At 45.8% G+C, this 14,603-nt stretch overlaps 1 protein-coding gene across 1 annotated transcript in view; it reads left to right on the top strand.

Annotated features, from left to right (window-relative positions):
• Positions 1–14,603, top strand: part of LOC136333717 (acyl-coenzyme A thioesterase 1-like) — a 51,198-nt gene that overhangs the window by 20,876 nt on the left and 15,719 nt on the right. The window contains 3 exon segments of the mRNA XM_066273282.1: positions 1,363–1,983; positions 5,433–5,635; positions 8,299–8,674. Of these exon segments, the coding sequence (XP_066129379.1) occupies positions 1,398–1,983; positions 5,433–5,635; positions 8,299–8,674 (1,165 nt within the window). The 5' untranslated portion in view covers positions 1,363–1,397.

Raw genomic sequence — 14,603 nt, 5'->3', positions numbered from 1 at the left:
CCTTGAGATAGGCACAGGACACCCAATGCACCTGGCTCCTGCCTATTTGATCCACAGCTGATAAAAGGAAATAAACCTTAGTATTATAAAGTACTAATTGCTTCTATCACAATTAACCATGTTCTGGTAGAGTAATCTTCACTGTGTACTCCACAGAAATGGAGACCTTAAGCAGCACACTCTCCCCTTCCCGGGTCCATAAAAGAGCATTTCTCTCTTTTGTTTCTCTGGATCTTTGTACTGCATGTCCCAAATTGCAAGTTTTTGTTGTTTCCAAATAAACCCATTTTGCTAGAGAACTATCTGGCTTTCTATTTTGTCAAGTGTGAAATAAAATGGAGTCACTTTTGTTAAGGAGCTTTAAGATGGAGCCAAGAGGCCATTAAGAAGATGGGTCTTATGCACAGCCTTACCAGAGAGAACATGAACTTTTGAACTGGGAAGAACTATAAATATTCTAGGATGCTTTAAGAACACATGCAGCTCCTCAAAGAGAGGAACTTTTTACTTAGCAATAGCTTTAATGATGAATTATGTTTAGCCACGGTTAGCTTTCTGTCGCCAGCACCAATTTAAATTCTTTATGTAAACCTTCCCTTTTGCCTTTTAAAATAACCCCTGATTTTTCTTCTCTGGCACACACTTTGAGTTGTTACCCGAATCAGTGTGCACAGATTTTCAGCTTCTTTAATCCCTAATAAACATTTTTCTGTATGATTTTTGCCTCCTGACAATTTAGGTTAACAATTTGAGGTCAGCAGGGGGCTTAAAGTTTATACAATTTGCAGATTTCTCTAATAAAAAGAATATAAAGTTATGAATGTAAAATCAAGTACAAGGTCTTGGAAGAGGCCTGAATTGAAGTTTGATGAAGAAAAAAAAAATACACACAAAAAACCCACCACAGGGTGGCACACATAATTTATGAAAAAGTAGGAAAAGGTGAAAAGTCCAGGATGAGGGGATACTATTTGCTTAAATGAAATAACATGAAAGCCTAATATATAAGAAAATACTGTTCCCTCATTTGGCTGTTTTTATGCCTATAAAGAATGAAGCTGAGGTCCATATGCCAGGCCCTAAGATGTGGGGCCTCCGCAGCCATCTCCTGACATTAACCCTGGTCCAGCCCACTGCACAGGCCAAAGAGCTTTGGAGAGGCAGAACAGGGAAATTCTTTCTCAGAGTGGACGTTTTTCAACTTGGAGGCTTTGAGCAAGTTCACGTGATTGGCTACTGACTGGCAAGGTTTAGCTTACAAGCTGGATTTAGCAGACTGCTCTGCCCCACTAGGCGCCCAGCCTGCAGACTGCAGCCTGCGGCTAGGATCTCTAACCGGTTCTACCTTCCTTCACATTCCAGTGGAATTGATCAGAGGTCTGAAAACAAGTCGCAAAATGATGGCCTCATCTTCCCCTCTCCTGCGAGCGTTTGGACTCGGCCTCTGGAAACCGAGGAGTTGGGTGTGTCTGCGGAAGCCTCCAAAGTTGAGGTCCGGTGGCCTGGTTTCTTGGGTCCCTGGCAGGATGGCAGCAACGGTGTCGCTGGATCCCGCGGGCCACTGCTGCTGGGACATGCCTGTTCGCATCGTCGTGCGTGGTCTGACCTCGGAGCAGCCGGTCACGCTGCGCTCGTCCCTGCGCGACGAAAAGGGCGCGCTCTTCCGGACCCACGCGCGCTACCGCGCCGACGCCGGTGGCGAACTGAACTTGACGCGCGCGCCCGCGCTGGGCGGCAGCTACGTGGGGATTGAGCCCATGGGGTTCCTCTGGGCCCTGGAGCCCGAGAAGCCCTTACTGCGGCTGGTGAAGCGGGACGTGCAGACGCCCTTCGTCGTGGAGCTGCAGGTGTTCGACGGCCACGAGGGCGAGGGCGGGCGGCTGCTGTGCCAGGCGGTGCACGAGCGCCACTTCCTTGCCCCCGGGGTGCGGCGGGAGCCGGTGCGCAAGGGACGGGTGCGAGCCACGCTCTTTCTGCCCCCAGGTGAGTGACCCTTTTCAATTTCTTCCCACTTTTTTACCTTCACTTTTACGAGGGGATGGAAGTATTTCCCAAAGCTTGGGAAAGCGGTGGGGCCTTAAAGGGTCCAGAGAGGAATGGAATGTCAGGGGACTGGAGAGGTGGCCCTGCCTCCAAAACTGAGAGGTCAATTAGAGAAGATAGCCAGTTTTAAAAAATTAATTTTAATTTATTTTCTTAACATGAATTCAAGTGTCTCACTCAATATAACACCCTCACCCTCAACCACGTGTCCCCCATTACACCCACTTTGCCCCCCTAACTACCTCCCCACTTCCCTCTGGGATTTGCTGTCCTGTTATCTGTGTCTATGTGTTATGTGTATATAATTACACTAATCTCTTCACCTTCTCTGATCCCGTCCTCTCATCCCTTCTTCCCTCTGACAGCTGGCCCTCTGCTTCCAGTAACCTCATCTCTGCCTCTCTTCCGTTCCTCAGTTCACCATGTTCATTAGACTCCACATATAAGGGAGATCATACGATATTTTTTTTCTCTGCCTGGCCTATTTCACTGAAGATATCCAAATTTTAAATTTTACTTCGTTTCTAAAAGATTTAATATTACTGATTTGAGAGAGAGAGGGAGCGAGATCATAGTTGCTTCACTTTAGTTGTTTATTGATTGCTTCTTTACTAGTCAAGCCTGGGGGTGGAACCAGGGACCTCAGCATTCCTGGTTCTGGCTCTTTTGGCCAATACAGTTCAGGCAACAGTTATAATTTTGAGAAAACCATTTATAGGAAGTTTCAAAATTTTAATTTCCCAAAAGTTTTCTCAATTTTATAACTGTTTATAATTTCCAAAATTTATTAAGTTTAAGAAGGTTAATATATTTTCCACTGCACCTGACCCATGTTTGCACAGTGTATAGAGCATCAGTTCAAACCCCAAGGTCACCAACTTGAGTGCTAGGTCACTGGCTTGATTGAAGTCCAAGGTCAGTGGCTTGAGCAAGGGGTCACTGGTTGGACCGGAGCCAATCAAGGCATGTGTAAGAAGCAGTCGGTGAACAACTAAACTAAGTGATGTAACTATGAGTTGATGCTTCTCATCCCTCTCCCTTTCTGTCTCTCTCTCTTTGGCTAAAAAAAAAAAGTGATGCAACTATGAGTTGATGCTTCTCATCTCCTTTCCAATCTCTCCCCCTCTCTCTATAAAAAAAAGAAAAATTAGCATGAAGGAGGAAGGCCTCTTACTATTAACAGAAAATCTTCTGTAATTATTGGATAATTTCTCCATTACAAAGAAAGCAATTGGCCTGACCAGGCGGTGGCGCAGTGGATAGAGCGTTGGACTGGGATGCGAAAGACCCAGGTTCGAGACCCGGAGGTCGCCCATCTTGAGCGTGAGCTCATCTGGTTTGAGCAAAGCTCACCAGCTTGGACCCAAGGTTGCTGGCTCCAGCAAGGGGTTACTTGGTCTGCTGAAGGCCCATGGTCAAGGCACATATGAGAAAGCAATCAATGAACAACTAAGGTGTCGCAATGCGCAACAAAAAACTAATGATTGATGCTTCTCATCTCTCCATTCCTGTCTGTCTGTCCCTGACTATCCCTCACTCTGACTCTCTCTCTGTCTCTGTAAAAAAAAAGAAAGAAAGAAAGAAAAAAATCAATTGACCGTGCTGGCCAGGTAGTTCAGCTGGTTAGACCATTATCCAGATATGCCAGGGTTGCGGGTTCAGTCCCTAGTCAGGGTACATACAAGAATCAACCAATGAATGTATATATCAGTGGAACAACAAATGTTTCTCACTCTCTCTTTCTCCCTTTCTCTTTCTCTAAAATTAATAAATGAAATTTTAAAAAATCAATTGACTAATAAATAATTCCTATCAGGAACCAGGCAAACACAAAACTACATAGTTCATGCCCTTAAAATTTGCCAAGATTTAGAAATCTATTGCCAGTTATTAACAATTATGTAGAGGACTAGGAATTCACACTGCTAAAAGGAATGTACTCATTCATATCTACTCCTGGAAATAATGATTTACTTAGAAAGTTGACGGTATCATTCTGCTCTTTGTACATGTGCACCAGGAGGTATTGTTTGTAACAGCAAAAAACAACTGGAAACAGCCCTAAAGTTCATCAACAGTAAAAGTGATGAGTTGAGGTTTATTTACAGCAGCAAAAGTGACCGAACTGCAACTACAAGTTTCAACATGAATGAATCTCAAAAAATGTTGAGTGTAAATAATCAAGTCCCCAAAGAATACATTCCATTTAATTCCATTTCGATAAAATTCAAAAACAGGCACAATAAACAAAAGACTGATTAGAGTACACACATAAGTGGTAATATGGTAAAGAAAAGCAAGAAAGGAAAATCCAGGACAGTGGAAAGAGAAAAAGGAGCAGATACTCAGGGGCCTTAGATACTTAGTAGAGTTATTTAATGTTGGATATAGCGTTTGCTTTATTATTCTTTAATTTTGCATGTTAAATACAAAGTTTTAATGTAAATAGTGAAAATATCCAGTAAATAGAATCATACAGAGGATGCAGCCTTTTGTTTAGCATAATACATTTGTGATTCATTTGTGTTGCCCCAAGTATCAGTAGCTCGTCCTTGTTTCTTAGTAGTGATATGCGTGTATCACAGGTTGTTTATTCATTCACCACTCGAAGGACATTGGGTTTCAAGTCTTCGAAGATTATGAATAAAGTCACTACAAACACTTGTATACAAGTTTTTGTGTGAACACACGTTTACATTTCTTTTTTTAAATAAGATTTTATTGATTGGTTTTTTAGAAAGAGGCGAGAGAGAGAAGGGGGTGTGTGTGGAGTAGTGGGAAGCATCAACTTGTAGCTGCTTCTTGTATGTGCCTTGACCAGGCAAGCCTCGGGTCTCGAACTGGGGACCTCAGCATTCCAGGTTGACACCCCATCCACTGTGCCACCACACGTCAGGCAAAGTTTACATTTCTCTTGGGTAAATATACCTGAGAGTGAGATCACTGGATCACATGGTAAATGTATGTTTAATTTTAGCCGAAATAGCCCGTTTTCCAATGTAACTGTATCTGTTAGCATTCACACCTGCAATGTATGAGGGTTCCAATATCTCTGCCCCCTCCCTAGCGTGTGGCACTGCTAGGGGGGGGCGGAGAGAGCAATGATTTTGCTGTTGTCATTGTCTGTAAATTTTTTTTCTGTAAATTATTTTTAACCACAAAAGTAACACATAATCTTTCTAACATCTGTGGGGCTGTAGGCTCTGGGTGTAGAGAGGAATGTGATTTAGTCTATGCCATTGCCTGGACCTTTGAAGACCAGAGGTCTTTCAGTATTTCTGATTGTCAATAGAAAACTTTGACATTACCAAGTAGGGAGCAAATGGCTTTTGACATCCCTGTAAGGACTTTCAAGAATAGTTTAGTTTTCTGTTTTGTTTCTTCCAAAGAACCTGGGCCCTTTCCTGGGATTGTGGACATTTTTGGTGCTGGAGGTGGCCTTCTGGAATACCGAGCTAGTCTGCTGGCTGGGAAGGGTTTTGCTGTGATGGCTCTGGCTTACTATAACTATGACGACCTCCCCAAGGGCTTGAAGAACCTCCACCTAGAGTACTTCGAAGAAGCTGTGAACTACCTGCTTAATCACCCTCAGGTTGGAATTTCTCTACGTTTTGTGACCTATGTCTCAGGTCTCTTCATAAATGTTCTTGGTTTTCAAGAACTGGACCAATTCGTGACAGCCACTCCCTACCCCCAATGCAGTACCTTTTTTAGTCACTTCTCATGGACAGTTTCTATGCAGTTATATATTACTATATTTCTTGCTAGTAAAGAGGTTCTGTTAGTTGGCATTTTGGAGTTTTAAATTGTAGTTTTTATAATGTTTCATAATGAGCCCAACACATTTTAGAACCCTGGGTTCGACACAGGAAGTAGAGGGAAAGGGGAAAGGAATCATTGCCTCCAGCTGGTCCCAGTTTAATGTTTGTGTTTCACAACCCTCTCTTCCTTGTGCCCCCTCTAAGAGCACAGTATAATACTAAGGGGTTTTTGTTGTTTCTTAAGATTTTATTTATTGATTTTAGAGTGAGGAGAAAGAGAAAGCAGGGGAGGAGTGGGAAGCATCAACTTGTAGTAGGTGCTTCTCGAATGTGCCTTTACTGAGCAAGCCCAGGATTTTGAATTGGCGAACTCAGCTTTCCAGGTCAACGCTTTTTCCGCTGCACCGCCACCGGTCAGGCTGCACAGTATTAAGTTGTAAAGGAAGAACTTGACGGCAAAGAACCTGGGTAGTAGGAAATGTTTTGAGGGTTCTAGGCTCAGGATATCACAGGACCAGAAGATCATTTTTTAATTCAGTTAGAGCTCATGGTAGATGGAAGCATAGGATCCCTTAGAAAAATGATAGGGTATAGTGTAATCAGAATAAGATTTGGTTAGAGAAAAGTTAAATTTGAGTTCTGATTTTTCCAAATACCAGCTCTGTGACTAGTTTCTGTTTTCTCTGAAAAAGTGGGATAATAATATCATTTAATTCCTACTTCTTTTATGAGGACTCAATGTTTGAAACCAGTCAAGGGTGTTATTGTAGAAGCCATAGGAAAAAAAAGGACTGCTGTTGAAACATCAAGCAAATGGCCATTTATAATACAGGATTTTGGCAACATTGACAAGAGCTATCCTTTCAGAAGAGTGCAAACCATGAGCTGTGGTGGCGCAGTGGATAAAGTGTCAACCTAGAATGCTGGGGTCGCCAATTCAAAACTCCAGGCCTGCCTCGTCAAGGCACATACAAGAAGCAACTAGTACCATGAGTTGATGCTTCCCGCTCCTCCCCACCCCCTCCGCCTCCCTCTAAAATCAATAAATAGAATAGTGCAAACCCAGGTTACCCTGGATGAGGCTGAGTAGAGAATGGAATACAAGATTGAGAGCAACCACCAACAACTTTTCCCACAAATTTTGCTGTGAAAGAGAGTAGAAAACTGTGGCAGAGTGGATGTGGGTCAAGGAATTGTCACTAAAATGCTAAGAGGTACCAGAGCATGAAGTACACGGATGGACATGAGCCAGGAAAGAAAAAGTTATGAAGGAGAAAGAAGGAAGTTGTGGGAGCAAAGTCTAGGGAGTGAGAGCAGATCGGATCCCAACCCACGCAGAGGGGTGGCCTTGGATAAAAACAGAGGTACTTCTTTGGGAAGCAGGAAGGAAGACAGAGCTTGAGTTCATTTGGAACTAAGTAGATTTGGCAGGGGAAATAAGGAAGCGTTCCTACTGGGTAGCTTCTGTTTTCTCCATGAAGTCGAAGAGCTGGAAGTGAAGGGAATTGCGAGGGGCTCAGGAGGCTTGAGGAAGTAGAAGGGCCTGACCTGTGGTGGCGCAGTGGATAAAGCGTCGACCTAAAAATGCTGAGGTCGCCGGTTCGAAACCCTGGGCTTGCTTAGTCAAGGCACATATGGGATTTGATGCTTCCAACTCCTCCTCCTTCTCTCTCTCTGTTTCTCCCTCTCTCTCTCCTCTCTAAAAATGAATAAATAAAATAAAGTAGCGGAGGAAGTAGAAGGTATGAAGTCGTCATTTGGAAAAGTGAAAGGCGAACAGGGAGGTGTGGCAGGACTGATGGGCAGTGTGGATGTGTACAGGTGTTTGAAATTTGTGGTCATGAAATGAAAGATCTGTTGGCACAAATATGTGGTTTTTTTCTCCAGCAATGTTGCCTTGCACAAATGCAGGCCCAGAGGAAGTGAGTAGGTGGGCTTCACCAAGGTTATCCCTTTACCAGTCAGTATGACTAAAGGAGGAGAGGTATTAGCTAAGAGTGCTTGCAAGGGAGTGATAATAACAATAAGCTTGAAATCTAAGCTGGATGAGGTGGGAGGTGAGCATGAGAGAGGTATTGATAGCAAAAAAAGCGGTAGTCAAGGTCGCAGAGAGATGAAACAGGTGGTGCTGAGATGGCTTCACTGGAAGTATTTCAGATGGTGATCAGTGAGTAGAATGCTTGCAGCTATTTTGTAGATGAACTTGGTTTAGGTTATGACAATGGGAGAGAAAGCTCATCGGAGGTATGGAGGTCAAGGAACTGAAAAGCCAAAGTATTTAGTAGATCATCCGCATGGTTACTGAAGTCACCAACAATGGTGATGGAGAAATTGTGGGAAAGAAGATAGAAAGGAAGAATAAAGAGCCCAGGTTTGCAAACCTTGGTAAATGATAAAGCACAGATTCAGGCTCAGTTGTAGCTGACTTCCAGCTCCAGGCACTACTCCCCACACTGTTCATGGACTCATTCTTTCTCCTCTGTCCTTATCTCAGGTAAAGGGTCCAGGAGTTGGGCTGCTTGGGATTTCCAAAGGAGGTGAACTCTGCCTCTCCATGGCCTCGTTCCTGAAGGGTATCACTGCCGCAGTCATAATCAATGGCTCCATAGCTAATGTCGGAGCAGCCTTACACTATCAGGGCGAGACCCTGCCCCCTCTCGGCATCAACCGGAAGCGAATCAAGATGACCAGAGATGGCTTTGCAGACATTTTGGATGCCCTGAACAGCCCTCTGGAAGGCCCTGACCAGAAGAGCTTAATTCCTGTGGAAAGGTCTGAGAGCACCTTCCTTTTCCTTGTAGGTCAGGATGACCATAACTGGAAGAGTGAATTCTATGCTAATGAGGCCTCTAAATGCTTACAGGCCCATGGTAAGGAGAAGCCCCAGATCATCTGTTACCCAGGGGCGGGGCACTACATAGAGCCTCCCTACTTTCCCATGTGCCCAGCCTCCCTGCACACCTTGGTGGGCAGTCCCGTCATCTGGGGAGGGGAGGCCAGGGCTCATGCCATGGCCCAGGCGGATGCTTGGAAACAGCTCCAGATTTTCTTCCACAAACACTTGGGTGGGAAAAGGGGATGATCACACCAAAACTATAACCTTTTATTTGATTGTGTGACATCTCTGATGCTAATGTATCCTGGGAATACATTTTTCTTTTTTAATACTTTAGAATTTTCCCTATTCACTGTTAAAATGAACTTACCGATGAGTTTTCAAAGTTTTAATAAACTACATGCCTTTTCAGTTATTTGAGATGAAAGGGATTCTGCAGAAAACACCACAGATGGGAAAAGCACCCTTTTTAGTCTCTCACAACACACAAGACTTTAGCTCAGAAAGGAAAAGTAAGTAACACTGATTCACAGTGATTTGTACATAAAACTATTAAAAATTTTTAGCTCTGGCCGATTAGCTCAGTTGGTTAAGAGCATCGTCCTGAAACAACAACGTTGCAGGTTTCATCCCAGTCAGGGCACTCACAGGAAGGAACCAAAAAATGCATGACAGAGGCCCTGGCTGGTTAGCACAGTCAGTTAAGAGCATCAACCCAAAACGACAAGGTTGCAGGTTCAATCCCCAAGATCCCCACAGTCATGGCACACACAGGAAGCAACCAATGAATGCACGACTGAGTAGAACAACATATGAATGCTTCCCTTTCGCCTCTCGTTTCTCTCCCTTCCTCTCTCTGTCTCTATCAATAAATAAAAAAAATTAAGCACTGGCTGGATAGCTCAGTTGGAGCGTTGTCCTGGAGCACGGAGGTTGCCAGTTCGATTCCCCAGTCAGGGCACATTCAGGAGCACCTTGTTGTTCTTGTCTCTCCCTACCTATCTAAAGAAAAACATTTTTTTATAGAAAATATATTTCAGTTCTTTGATATCTTCTTCTTGGATGAATAAGTATTTTCCTAGTACAAATAAGTTTTGTTGTTTCTTTTTACACATACGGGCCTTTATGATTTAGTTGTTTTGAAAGCTGGCAAAATATTTTTTAGATGAGTTACATAATTGATTTTAACAATGATTAATATGAAAATAAATGATGATTTAATGTTTATTTATTTAGATTTTATTTATTTTTAGATAGATGAGAAAGAGGGAGAGAAGTGGGGAGGAGCAGGAAGCATCAACTCCCATATGTGCCTTGACCAGACAAGCCCAGGTTTCTTTTTTTTTTTTTTTTTTTTTTTAGAGAGGAGAGTGAGAGAGAGAGAGAGAGAGAGAGAGAGAGAGAAGGGGAAGGGAGGAGCAGGAAGCATCAACTCCCATAAGTGCCTTGACCAGGCAAGCCCAGGGTTTTGAACCGGCGACCTCAGCGTTCCAGGTCGACGCTTTATCCACTGCGCCACCACAGGCCAGGCCAAGCCCAGGTTTCAAACGAGCGATCCTAGCATTCTAGGTCGACACTTTATCCACTGTGCCACCACAGGGCAGGCCGATGATTTAATATATCACTTGATATAAATAGTTTCACAATAGGCTTATTAAACTTTTTGTAAAGCTTAACGTATTTAAAGTAAAAATGCTTTATTATTATGCTGTTATTTCCTCACTTTCTTTAATAAAGCAATTCTTGATTTTTTTCCCCTGAAACTCAAAAACTGGGCAGTGGTTTTTCTTGTATGCTACTGTGTGCTCGTTACTCTTCATTTTACTGATGAGGAAACTGAGTCTCAGAGGAGTTTTTTATATAGTTGATGTAGAGCTGGGGCTCAGTATGCCCAAATCCTGTTTCTTCCTTTTTGTTATACTGCTTCCCTTATCTTTGTGGTTCTTCATTTTATTAGGCCTGAGCCATTTGTCCATAAATTTCTGTCTCTTCTCATTCACCCTGTAGAATGCACATTTCTGTACGTTCGTTCACATTCACACACTGTGTTGTGTTCTTCAGGTGTATCGTCAAGAACTCCCTTAAAGCCTATAATTGCTCTCTGCAGGATACGCAGCTGGGAACTGTAGGTGTAATGCTGGTGGTAGAGACCAAGCGGGTTCACAGTGGGTTCGGGCAGACGGTAGAAAACTGAGGAACTGGAAAGCGTTGCTGGAAAGGGTTAGGTTAAAGCTGTGGGTGGCCGGTCCACTGGGGAAGAGGAAAGCCTCCCTTCAGCTTCTCTTGGCACCTGGCAGGCATTATAAACCCCGACTAGGTCTACCTGGAGAAAAGCCCAGCGGACTGCCTTCTCCCCTCTGAAATAGCTGACAGGCTAAGCCCCTTTCTGGGTCTGTGGGTAGGCACCAAGGTGAGCTGAACTGAAAACACAAGGCTGGTGTATTCCAAAAGGAAAATTTATTTTAGAAACACCTGGATGCAAGATACAAGCGGCTGAGAGCAACAAGCAAGTGTCAGCCCTGACCTGCGGGAGGGAGGCCTTAGGTATAGGGGATTTGCTGGCATGGGGGTTTGTGCACCTGGGCAAGCTTAGGTTAGCAATATTGGGTTTTCATGACTTTAGTTACTGACTTAATGAGGGGAATTCTGCTGCCGAGTCACAAGTTTTTTGATGTAACACAGACTTGGTGTCCTTGTGTAATGACGGTGGCCGAGACCACATTGTTGGCAGGTTCACATTGGATTCAGGCAGACGGTAAAGAAACTAGAGCCAGAAAGCATTATAGCCATCCCATTTAACAGAGTCTCACAACAGCAGACAGGCACTCAGGCAGGGGAAAACCTCTTCTCCGGCACACAAACAGCAAGAGTGGCCTCTCACAGTTGCAGGCAGGTGATCCACCACCCACAGTCCCCCATCTCTAGAGCACAAGCACCCATAGCCTTATACTGTATAGGTTAACACACGTGCTTCTGCCAGGTGCTTACGCTAATCAAGCAAAGTGCTTGCAGCTGGCACACCAGCGAGCAATCCTAACACAGCTACCTCACACTTTGGTAAATCCTGAACATGGCCAAGAAGTCAGTCTCCCAGTAATAGCTGGGGGCCTGAGTCTGTGAGCCTGCTTACACAAACAGCTGTTGTGATTTAAAGCTCTCCTAATGGCCAGTTTCCTCCCTGTAATACTGGTGGCCTGTGGCCAAGGCCAGGCAGGTTCACATTGGACTCAGGCAGACAGTAGAAAAACCGTGGAGCCGGAAAGGTTTGGGCCATTATGCTTTTAAAGTCTCACAACAGCGGACAAGCACACAGGCATGGAAAACCACCTCTCAAGAAACTAACAGCAAAATGAGCTCTCACAGTGGTGGGCAGACAATCTGCGCATCTGCAGTCTCCCTGAGCGCACGCAACCACGGCCTTATATGGGCCATACACACATGGCGCTGCCACGTGCTCAGGCACTAATCAGGCAGAGAGCTTGCAGCAGGTAAACCAGGAAGCAAGCCTATCACAGCTGCCCCACATTGCACCCCTTTACGGTTGCTCGCCTTACAATCTACGCAACAGATTTCTTCGTTGATGATCCCTGTATGATGAGTGAGGTACATTGCAGAAACCAAAATAGTAGTCTACAGCAACAGAATTACAGTGTAGGGCAGCTGTGTGGGGTTACCAGCTGCAAGCACTTGATTAGCACGAGCACAAGGCAGACTCAGTGCACAAAGCCTACAGAAGGATATGGGTGCTTCCCCTGGGCGGTGATTCTCCCAAAACACTCTTCCGCCACTGTGAGGTGCGGTTTTCCTTGCTCCCTTGTGCTTACTGTGAATAGCAGTTTCTCCTTTGTTTATTAGCTCTTTCACTTTTGTTGTTTATTTGCTCGCCTGTCTTTGCGAGCCTCGAATAAAGAGGTATGGCCCGACACTGTCCAGCTCCACAGTTTCTCTGTCTGCCCGAATGCAATTGGAACCTGCCTGGCCTCGGCCACCAGCATTATATCCAGCTATGGGTGAAATGATAAGAGTGGTCAGTGGTACCGAGAAGCAAATCTTTCTCTTCCGGCAGAAAACTGGCCAGAGTTCTATCAGCAGGCAGCACAGTAGCAGCTACCCGAGGCTGCCCCAGGCGGGCATACCAAACCTTATTGGCCTGCACACCAGGATCTGCTGGTTCTGTGTGCAGCAAAATGGGAGAACTCATTATGGGCCATAAAGAAATGATAAAGGAGCCCTTCGTAATGCTGTCCCCCTCAGCACTCAAGGGATAACACACTTCTACCTTAGGCAGCCAGGTGCTGGTTCCCCAGGGTGTTAACCTCTAGCCCCCTACCCCACGGTGCCAACAAGGACACCCATTGTAGGTGGAGACCTGTACAGTCCAGGGCTATGTCCATTGAAGCCGTTGGTCTTCAAGGAGGGCTGTAGGAGCAGGCAGAAGCATGTTGCCCAGCCGTCTAAAACCCGGCTTGCGCAAAGCGTTCTTGGTGCGTATCTGCAGCTGGATGGGAGCAGCTGCCTGGTGCAGGAGGGCCTCCACCGGAGCTGGCCCCACCCCCTTCGAGGTCTCATTCAAAATCTGGAGTACCTGCACAAGCGGCATGTCCATCCAGTAAGGGAGCCAGTGTACCCCTCCTGTCGCAGTCCCTGCTTTAAGAGTCCATTATAGCGCTCAGTGATACCAGCAGCCTGTGGGTGGTAGGGGACATAGTACTTCCAGTCTAGCCCTAGGTCCTGAGCTCATTGCCTCACCATAGAAACCGTGAAATGGGTACCACTGTCACTTTCAAGGGCCAGAGGCCGCCTGTACACAGCACTCAGGCAGTCCAGAGCCTGTATTACTGGCCTTTGCACTGGGTTACGAGAGGGTAAGCAGCAGGCAGACCTCTGGCAGTATCTACACTTGTGACTGCATACTGGTACCTGTCTGACTTTGGTAAGGGTCGATGATGTCTATCAGTCACCATGTTAGTGGACATGACCTCTCTGGGTCTGTCCAGGTAATACCAATTGTCTCTGCGGGTGCTCCTTGGAACACACTGCACATTGCTCACAGGCTGCAAGTACGTCTGCATAGGACACAGGCAAGTTCCAGGCCTTAACCGTAGCCCACAGAGTTTTCTGTCCTGTATGGAGCTGACGGAGGTGGAGCCACTGTGCCACATCACCTGCAGGCACAGTCTCCAACCATTGCACTCTCACCAAAGGGTCCACCTCATCATTCCCAGGATGGGATAGAGGGCATGCCCTGTGACATGGTGTTCTGTCACCTATTTCTGGTTTTTTTGTTTGTTTGTGGGGTTTTTTTTGTATTTTTCTGAAGCTGGAAACGGGGAGAGACAGACAGACTCCCGCATGCCCCGACCAGGATCCACCCGGCATGCTCACCTGGGGCGACGCTCTGCCCACCAGGGGGCGATGCTCTGCCCCTCCAGGGAATCGCTCTGTTGCCACCAGAGCCACTCTAGCGCCTGGGGCAGTGGCCAAGGAGCTATACCCAGCCCTTGGGCCATCCTTGCTCCAATGGAGCCTCGGCTGCGGGAGGGGAAGAGAGAAAGAGAGAGGAAGGAGAGGGAGAGGGGTGGAGAAGCAGATGGGCGCCTCTCCTGTGTGCCCTGGCCGGGAATCGAACCCTGGACCTCTGCACGCCAGGCCGACGCTCTACCACTGAGCCAACCGGCCAGGGCCTATTTCTGGTGTGTTTTTTTTTTAATTTATTTTATTTTTTATTTATTCATTTTAGAGAGGAGAGGGAGAGACAGAGAGAGAGGGAGAGAGAGGGAGAGAGAGGAGAGAAGCTGGAAGCATCAACTCCCATATGTGCCTTGACCAGGCAAGCCCAGGGTTTCAAACCGGCGACCTCAGCATTTCCAGGTTGATGCTTTATTCACTGTGCCACCACAGGTCAGGCTATTTCTGGTTTTTATTTCCCATACGCCCTGCCACATGGCCGACCCCACAGAGGA

The sequence above is a fragment of the Saccopteryx bilineata genome, chromosome 4 (assembly GCF_036850765.1).
Source record: "Saccopteryx bilineata isolate mSacBil1 chromosome 4, mSacBil1_pri_phased_curated, whole genome shotgun sequence".
In the NCBI taxonomy this organism is placed as follows: Eukaryota; Metazoa; Chordata; class Mammalia; order Chiroptera; family Emballonuridae; genus Saccopteryx; species Saccopteryx bilineata.
Note: the sequence above shows the minus strand (reverse complement) of the source record. Positions and strands in the feature narration are given on the sequence as shown.